General features: G+C 44.8%; 3 protein-coding genes across 3 annotated transcripts; 2 read left to right on the forward strand and 1 right to left on the reverse strand.

Annotated features, from left to right (window-relative positions):
- Window positions 1-84: 84 nt before the first annotated feature.
- SS1G_01876 (hypothetical protein) lies at window positions 85-527 on the reverse strand (the record flags this gene model as incomplete). The annotated part of the gene is made up of 2 exons (XM_001597630.1): window positions 85-245; window positions 302-527. The coding sequence occupies 2 exons, from the start codon at window positions 525-527 to the stop codon at window positions 85-87; spliced, it is 387 nt and encodes a 128-aa protein (XP_001597680.1).
- Window positions 528-1,444: 917 nt separating this feature from the next.
- On the forward strand, window positions 1,445-5,808 carry SS1G_01877 (hypothetical protein; the record flags this gene model as incomplete). The annotated part of the gene is made up of 5 exons (XM_001597631.1): window positions 1,445-1,690; window positions 1,764-2,921; window positions 3,016-3,087; window positions 3,136-3,509; window positions 3,588-5,808. 5 exons carry the CDS (start codon window positions 1,445-1,447, stop codon window positions 5,806-5,808), a joined length of 4,071 nt encoding a protein of 1,356 aa, XP_001597681.1.
- Window positions 5,809-6,649: 841 nt separating this feature from the next.
- Window positions 6,650-9,114, forward strand: SS1G_01878 (hypothetical protein; the record flags this gene model as incomplete). Its single annotated transcript, XM_001597632.1, has 2 exons — window positions 6,650-7,111; window positions 7,171-9,114. 2 exons carry the CDS (start codon window positions 6,650-6,652, stop codon window positions 9,112-9,114), a joined length of 2,406 nt encoding a protein of 801 aa, XP_001597682.1.
- Window positions 9,115-9,262: the final 148 nt, after the last annotated feature.

Here is a 9,262-nt window from a genome sequence, read left to right on the forward strand (position 1 = left end):
GAGATCGGAAGTTCTTCCTTCCTATGGTCAATCTCTTTCGAGGTTTGATCTGGGTAATAATTAGCTTGTGTATGCTATGCTGATTCATTGTATTGGCATGGCTATACCATTTGGGTAGTAGATAAAAGATCTATTAACATCGAGAGCAACCTGGTCTTCGTCCCCATGCTTTGGCAGTTCCTTCCAACTCGTCACGTCGCCCTTTGTGTCACCATGATTACCTTCACAACCAAGAAGGATAGGCCCTGTTATAAACCATCAATCTCGAGTCTAAAGAGTAATTGGGAAGCTTTGAACGTACATGCTTGACGACGGGCATCGTCCGAGACAAGGCCATCTTTCGAAGTTGCTAATTCCCTGATAGCTTCCAAATCTTTCCATTTGCATGCCTCTAAGATTTTCACCTCCTTCTCACTGGGTTCTCGTGGTTCCTTCAGTCTTTTTGAATATGAGGGGGAGCGGGACGAGGCCCGTGAGGAACCCGGCGAGGACTTCTCTTCCTTGATGGGCTGCCCATTAGACTCCATATTGAGTATGAAAGTTAAGGAGTTGAATTTTCATGGTAGCCTGTTCTGAAATCGGAGAACGATATCCGACGCGCGAAAAAAGTCATCTGTAGTGAGGCTTGTGAGGTATCCCTTCCATTGTTGTCCTGATTGAATGCCTTAGCGTAAAATTAGAGTACTCCGAAGAAGCGACCTTGATGAGTTCCCGTCTTCAGTCAGGGATTCTCTTCCAATCCATGTCAACACAAAATATGATCTATCAATAAACTCGTTTTTTCTTGTTTTTGCTTCCATGACGGCGGAAACACGGTTGAGAAATATATCTCCTTCCTCGGCGATTACTGTACATCTCCTATAAAGAGAGAAATGTCTGTAGTCTTGCATTTTTATGACATCTCGGGCCGAAAGAGCTCAATCAGCCTTGTCGCCCAAGGCTAAATACAAATACAGAAGTCACGATCCGAGGTCACATATCATCACATATCGCATATCGCATATTGAGATGCTGATGCTAATGCTGGTGCTGGCCACAGCATTTCAGAAAACCAAAAGCGGTAATAGATCAATTAATACCTCCCTACCTAGGTAGGCTCATATGCCAATTGCAACTTTTAGGCCATTTCAGCGGGGCGTGATCGGAATATTGGTATTCTGACGCAACTCCAACCGTCAAATATTGTCACCCCTATGGAAGAAAAAGTCCCCCCAAAAATTCTCAAGTGTCAATATCATTCATTGATCATCTTAAATCTTGAGGTCAAACTCAACTCAATAAAGTTATCGATCATTCTATCTTACTTTTTGTTCAATCCCTACCACCAAGTATCTACCTATCTACATACCTACCTACCATTAAAACTGCATACACGAGGTACGCCACGTCTTCCTTATTCGGATGACAATTAACCTGGCAATCATTTCCAATCTGAATTGTCTCCATGGCCTTTTCTTTGCAAACACAAGTGTTGGTTGACGGACAATGGGTTACCAGGACTATTGACACCCATACACTGCTTCAACGCCAGAATCGAATGGATGATACGGCTGTTGAAAATACCATGGAAACGATACGTCCTCCAGTCCGTGGTGTATTAACGCAAACCATTGTTCCAAGCCCGCTAGTACATTGGATCCTCCCCATCAGACTTCGAGGTCAGGAGTATAATGACGTAGCATTTATTGGCGTAAGTAGCATCATTACTGAAAAGGAGCCTGGTGATGAATATCTTTGTTTTGAGTGACGGCTAACAAGTTTAGGATACATTCGTTGAGATTAGACGACTTGGGATTGGCCCCCATCTCTTTGAAGTTATCCGGAAAGACGACTTCGGGTCCAGAATTCGCAATGCAAGCGTCCTTGGATCGCTCGAGGACTATGAAAAGGACCAAGTTCGTATCAAAGAGGAGTCCGAAGATGTTGATATGATCAACTCCTCAGCGGCGGGGGACAGTCCGCCATCTCCCAGTGTATTCCTACCGCCTCAAATTCTGGTTTTACAACTTGAGGAGGACACGTCTGGTGATTGCGTCTTCTTGATGCTACATCAGTCAAATGACGGATCCTGGAAATTCATCTCTAGTAGACGACGGTTATCCAAGGCCATGAATAAGCTTCAACCTGGAACGCATCTGTCTATTGACCCCAGTTCAAGATATATGGCCGTAGGTGGTTCTGAGCAATGCTTTACAATCCAGGCTTTCAATACGAGAACGGAGCTGAATCGCCAATGTGCCAATGGAGAAGAACTGCGATTTATAGAGTCTGAGAAAATCGTCTTTTGTACAGGTGCTATATTGAAACTGGTTTTCCTCCACCCCCCAGCGGGATCTGATGATGATATCATCCTGCTCTTGATAGCCACCACGAATGGCAAACCAAGAATGCGACTATATTCATGGAGAGCTGGAGATCCCTTGTCAACCGTTAGAACCCGAAATCCTAGTAAGAAAGGTCATACATTGCACGATATTCCCCTACTAGTAATACCATTGCGCTTTCAAACAGCATTCATTCTAGTAAATAAGCATTCGATGACGGTGTACAAAGGAATTTTGGAAGGTGCACCTGAATCCATATCAATTGACCACACTCCGAAGCCCCCTCTCAAGCTTTATCAAGGCTCGGATACACCTTTATGGACAGCCTGGGCCAAGCCAACTCGTTTGCCTTATCACATAGCGGAACATGATGATATATATCTCGCTCGAGAGGATGGATGGATCTGCCTATTGGCGATCAGCCTTGAAAACGGTGATCCTGATTTCACTACGTTACTAACCGACGTTGGAGAGATGCAATGCAACATTGGGCAAGCCTTTGCATGTGCAGACTGTACGCTTTCTTCGGATCCTGAACTTCAGGGTGATGATGTACTTGTCTCTGGTGGTGAAGCTAGCATGGGAGGAACCTATTTAGTGAGTAAATCTCGTTGTGCAGTACCAGATTTTGTTTCCTTGGCAGCGTGTACGTGAATTCGCTGCATAAGTTAATAACCCTTCGCCATAATAGATCGCAGCACGAGAACAGCCCAATGTTAAAAAGGACACACAAAATTGGACGCCGGCTATGGATCTTGTGGCGGTGAGTAACAACTCGAAACCTAACTTAGACATCAATACCAGGCCGCAGAGCTTTGTTCCCATACCAGATTCGATATTTGTTTGCAGTGGAAAAGGAGAATCGTCTTCCATAACGGAGTTAAGATATGGGATTGAAGCTATTCTTGGTTTGGATCTTGAGTTTCATTCTACGGTTACAAAAGCATGGATTTTACCTTCGGAGGTATACTCTGGCTTAGTTGGTGGTGATGATTGGATACTGCTTTCACTCGATGATCGATCAGCCGTCTTACAGGTTTCTCTAGACCGTACAAATGCCGAGGAACTTGACCCAAGTCTCACCCAATTAGATTTGACTAGTCGGACTATTGTTACCGACGTCAGTGGAAATCGCGCGATACAAGTAACAGAACAATCCATTATTATTCTTGACTCGGGTCGTTGGTACGCCTTTCTTTCCATATGATGATTTGATAGGGTGCCATTTTATCGATGTGGTAACTGGACTAACGGTATCCGTAGCACCACGATAGATGGTTCGGATATGATGGGATTCCCTCAAGCCTCATCTATTTCATCATCATTCATCAATGATGCTGTTACCTCCAATGGAAAGGTATTATTTACCACCTATCACAAAGAGCAGCGTCTGCTTCGTGCACTTGATGCCGTCTTCGATAATAGCGCATGGCCGCCTACGATCTTGTGTGCCCCTAAAACAATAAGTAGCTGGACAAGAGATGGCGGAGAAGTAACATGTATTGCAAAGTCTGTGGACCCGCAATATCAGCAGGATCTTGTTATTGCTGGGAAAAGAAAGGATGCAGAAATTTTCTTGTTATTCATTACGCGAGAAGAATTTCATTTGCGTGTACCTACCGTTTACGAAGGATGTAGCTATGACCTTCGAGCACTGGGCAGTATCATTGTTATGCCCTCACAAACTCCCTTTAACTTCACAGTGTTGTGTGGAACACTCACTGGTCTAGTTATTTCTTTGGAAATTGTTCAAAGCGGACGGAATTTCTATATTCACCGATCGCGCTGTGATAGATTTGGAGGCAGTGTGGCAACATTGACAAATGGAGATCAAGCTGGAGATTCTAAGTGCTTGTTCGTAAATTGTGACGAAAATATCTTCAAAATATCTCCATATTTTTCGAGCACTCGCGGAAGAGCTCCGAGAAAAAAGACAACGAGAATGAATATGAAAGCAGATCAAATTTGGCTGGTAGATGAACTGAATACTACCCTACAACAGCCAAACATCAACTCCATATTGCCCCTCACGTCTGAATCATCAGCTGATACCGATCTCCTCCTGATATCACACAATCGACTTCTCTTTGCAAGAATGGGGATGAAACGGAAAACAGTTCCTCGCCGCATCCCCATTAGAGGAACTCCATATCGAATCATTCATTCAGATTCTCGCAATGCTTTTGTTGTGGGTGCTTGTATAGATGGCAGAAGCACACTCTACTTTGTAGATCCCAAGAGTGGCGAGAATTTGTCTGATCCAAGAGATGGAAAGCGTGGCGCGCAAGTAAACTTTGTTGCTGGATTGGGTCGCTTTGATGACAAGATTCTTTGCATTTATGAGTGGTTATACTCTCATGATCCTTACACTTGGAACTTTCTCGTCGTTTGTACCAGTGGAGGCAGGGTCTTGGTTATTTCCACTAACAGTGATGATTCCTCCGTTGCATCATCTGGTAGAAGCAAGATATGCTTTTGGACAGTGACTCAGTTTAAACACTTCACTTCTGTTTATTCAGTTGTTGGAGACTCAGAAGGATTGTACTACTGTGCCCGAAAAGACAATGAAGTTAAATTATACTACAGTATGCTGAACAAGGAAGATAAGAAGTTTGAGCAATTCCCGGCAGAAGCCAAGCTCCTATCGCCAGCAATCTCACTATCTTACGATTCTGGAAAGATATATGCTCTCACCAGACATCATTCCCTCCAGATCCTGGAGGTGATCAAAACTAATGGATCAGTCCATCTTCGTCATACACATACTGATCAGTTTCAACATGAATCTCTGCACCATTTAATAGGTAGACCAAATATATTCGGAGGACTCGATAAAAGTCGCATTAATCTGGTGTCGGACAGGTCGAAGTCTGTCGTTGGTTTGTGTGCTAGTTCAGGCATGAAAGTTGATACACTAGACACCATATTCGAAGCACAACTACCAGCTTCTGTAATCCGATTTCGATCTGCGAATTGTCGCCCAGTCTGGGATTCAAGCTGGAAGGTTCACAAAGCCGAGGATGTTGTTGTGGACCCCACCGGTCTTCGCAGTCTTGGTGCTATTCACAATGACGAGATGGACTCAGAGACTCTAGGGTTGGGGATTGATGGGTCCCTATACCATTTCACCATACTAGATATTCGAGCATGGCAATTCCTCAAGTTTGTAGCCAATCTTGCAAGGAGTTCGGGTCTAGTTGGTGGACGCCCGTGGGAGGGATTAACCGAATTAGAACCGAAACAGGAATCTAAACATATGCAAGTTGATGGCGATATTCTAAGGAGACTTATAGAGAACGAAAAACTTGAGGACTTGTTCAGAATCGGCCAGGATCAAACGGACGAAAATAAGAGGGAATTCAAAACTTTTTGTATGCTCCTCGAGATGATGCATGAAGGAAAACTGGAGACTAGTGATGACCCATTTGTTTATATAGAGCAGGCTTATGATGACTTGGAGGCATTTTTGAGGCCAGTCATGTGATAGCTGGATAGCTGGATCTTTTGGTGGACAGTGGGACTTGTGAACTGGATTGGTTTGAATTAAAAGCATTGGAAGGAAGGTATTGAAGCATATCAGGCTTACATGGTGGAAGGAATAGGTCATGATTATGAATAACATAAATCAATGAGTGTTACATGTCAGCTGATTCAGAAAACGCAAGAGAAAAGTATCCCTCGTCGTAATACTGTCGGCCTTTTGTAATGAAGTAATGGTAGCAGGAATGATTAACCGTAGGTAGGGGTAATAAGAAGGTTCAGGGGTTCACTTTGAGATCAACTTATTATCCTACGACTCCTAAACTCACAATTATATCAAAATCCATACGCGGAGACTGTAATGCTAAGAATCCGAGAAACATTGTCCCGAAGAGCACAAAGAGCAAAGTCATGAGGGAAGTAAAGATTATAAAATGAAGTGAAAGAAACCCGAGAAGGGGGGAAACTCGTTTAGATCCCTGCCTAGTGTGAATTTGGACGCAAAAAATCGATCAAACCACCGACGCACATTCAGGATTGAAAATGCCCCGCGCAGACCTCAAAATCTTCAATCCCGCCCAAGACAACATTCACGCCAAAGTGAATCTCGAAAGCTGTTCAATTGTAATCGATTTTGGCACTCTTTCACTAGATTGTCAAACTAACATCTTAACGGAACCACATTTTACGAGGGCTAGTTTCGACTAATTCGGATTGTTCCATTAAATTCTCTACGTAAACAAACTTGGGTTTGCCACGTTTGCAGGTCGAATCTCTACCACATTACTACTTTTTTCGTTCTGAAAATTCACGACAAGTCGCAACAACTATCCGGGTTTTCAAAAATGGCGCCAAAGAAGAAGAACAACAAGAAGCAGAATGATGACTGGGAGGCGGAGTTGGGAGAGACCGTTGAGCCTGTCACCGCAAAGGAGCCTGATGCTGAAACCGCCGAGGCCGACCCTGAGGAGGAATTTCCAGCAGGAGGACTCATGGCTATGATGCGCAAGAAGCAAAAGAAAGGCAAGAAGGGAAAGCAGCTGGAAGATTTCGTTGAGGGGGAGGACCCCCCAGCCGCGGATGAACAACCTCAAGACGATTTCGCAGACAAAGCTCCCGTTGAAGCTTCGATAGACGATGAATTTGTTCTGCCAGAAAAAAAAGGAAAGGGAAAGAATGCGCAGGCTAAGGCTGCAAAGAACGACGAGGCAGGAGATGACGATTTAGGTGCTGATGGGAAAATGCTTACCAAAGCGCAAAAGGAAAAGTTGAGGAAAGAGAGAGAAAAGCAGAGGAAGAAGGAACAGGTACGTGAACATCAGGCCTTGAGGTTCTTTGAGACAATAGCTGATCTTATCATTTACAGGCGGCTTTGAAAAAGAAGACCGCTCCGGCTGGAAAGGCTGCTGAGGTTGAGAAGCCAGTGGAGGAAGTGAAATCAGTAGAGACTGCACCCGCTCCTGCTGCAGGTGGTAAAGGCAAAAAGCTACCAGCTGCCCTTGCGAAGCTACAGAAACAACAAGAGGAACTCAAAAAGCGGGAAGCAGAAAGAGCTGCTGCGATTGCAGCTGAGAAGGCTCGAATCGAAGAAGAGGAGCGTCGAGAAGCTGAAGAGGAAAAGAAGCGCGAAGAGGCCAGAGCTTTGAGAAAGCAAAAGGAGAAGGAGAAGATTGAACAACAGAAGAGAGAGGGTACCTATCTCACTAAGGCCCAAAGGGAGGAGAAATTACGAAACGAAATGAAGCTAAAGCAAATGATTGACGCTGGTGTAAAGGTGGGAGGTGGAGAAGGAGGAGAAAAGAAGAAGGTCGTCTACGGAAACAAAAAGAAGGGTGGGAAGAAGAATCCTGCCGAAATCAAGGCTGATGAAGAGAGGGCTCTTGCTGAAGCCGCTGAACGTGCGAAGAAGGAGGCCGAGCGAATTGCGGCGGAAGCTGCAGCTAAAGCAGAAAGGGAGGCTGCTGAAGAAGCCGCCAAGAAAGAAAAAGAGGATAGTGAATTAGAAGACTGGGAGGCGGCTGCAGACGAGGAGGATGTTAAGGAAAGCTGGGATGCGGACTCTGACGAGGAGGGAGAGAAGAAAGCTGTCACTTCTTTACCGACCAGAGCGAAGGAGGCAGAAGACTCCGAATCTGAATCTGATTCGGAAGATGATGATTCTTCTGAAGACGAAGAAGCCACAGCAAGAGAACTGGCCGAGCAGAAACGAAAGGCAGAGGCCGCTGACAGACGTAAAAAAGCACATGAAGCCGCATTGGCAGCTAGGTCGAAGGATAACCTGCGCTCTCCCATTTGCTGTATCCTTGGACACGTCGATACTGGTAAAACTAAGCTTTTGGACAAGATTCGACAAACCAACGTGCAGGAAGGAGAAGCTGGAGGTATTACACAACAAATTGGTGCGACTTACTTCCCTGTTGAGGCTATCAGGAAGAAGATTGCAGTAGTAAACAGAGATGATAGCTTTGATCTCAAAGTTCCCGGTCTCTTGGTCATCGATACCCCTGGTCACGAGTCTTTCTCTAATTTACGTTCCCGTGGATCGTCACTTTGTAACATCGCCATTCTTGTTGTCGATATTATGCACGGCCTTGAGCCCCAGACTTTGGAGTCGATGAAACTCCTTCGAGATAGAAAGACTCCTTTCATTGTTGCTCTCAACAAGATCGATCGTCTATATGGCTGGAAAAAGGTTGATAACAATGGATTCCAAGAAAGTTTGGCACTTCAAAATAAGGGTGTCCAGAACGAATTCGCGAAGCGTCTGGCCGATACTAAGCTTGCTTTCGCCGAACAGTCATTCAACGCCGAAGTCTTTTACGAGAACAAATCTATGGCTAGAAATGTTTCCTTGGTTCCAACATCAGCTCACACTGGTGAAGGTATTCCAGATATGTTGAAGTTGATTCTCCAACTCACCCAAGAGCGTATGGTTGGTTCATTGATGTACCTTTCCGAAGTTCAATGTACAGTCCTCGAAGTCAAGGCCATCGAAGGGTTTGGTATGACTATTGATGTCATTCTATCCAACGGTATCCTTCGAGAAGGTGATCGCATCGTGTTATGTGGTGTAGATGGGGCTATTACTACAAATATCCGAGCGCTTTTGACACCAGCCGAGATGAAAGAACTTCGTCTGAAATCCCAATATGTGCACAACAAGGAGGTCAAGGCCGCGCTCGGTGTCAAGATTTCTGCACCAGGTCTCGAAGGTGCTATTGCAGGTTCAAGATTGATGGTCGTTGGTCCTGATGATGATGAGTCGGATATTGAGGCTGAGGTTGAGTCTGATCTTGGGTGCACTCTTTAGCCGAGTTGAGAAGTCTGGTCGTGGTGTCACTGTTTCAAGCATCAACTCTTGGGATCTTTGGAAGCTCTTTCTAGATTTCTTGGAAAGTATCTCAAGATTCCTGGTCGCCAACGTTGGTATCGGTCTCAGTCTTCAAGAGAGATGTCAT

This window comes from Sclerotinia sclerotiorum, genomic scaffold (genome assembly GCF_000146945.2).
Source record: "Sclerotinia sclerotiorum 1980 UF-70 scaffold_2 genomic scaffold, whole genome shotgun sequence".
NCBI lineage: Eukaryota > Fungi > Ascomycota > Leotiomycetes > Helotiales > Sclerotiniaceae > Sclerotinia > Sclerotinia sclerotiorum.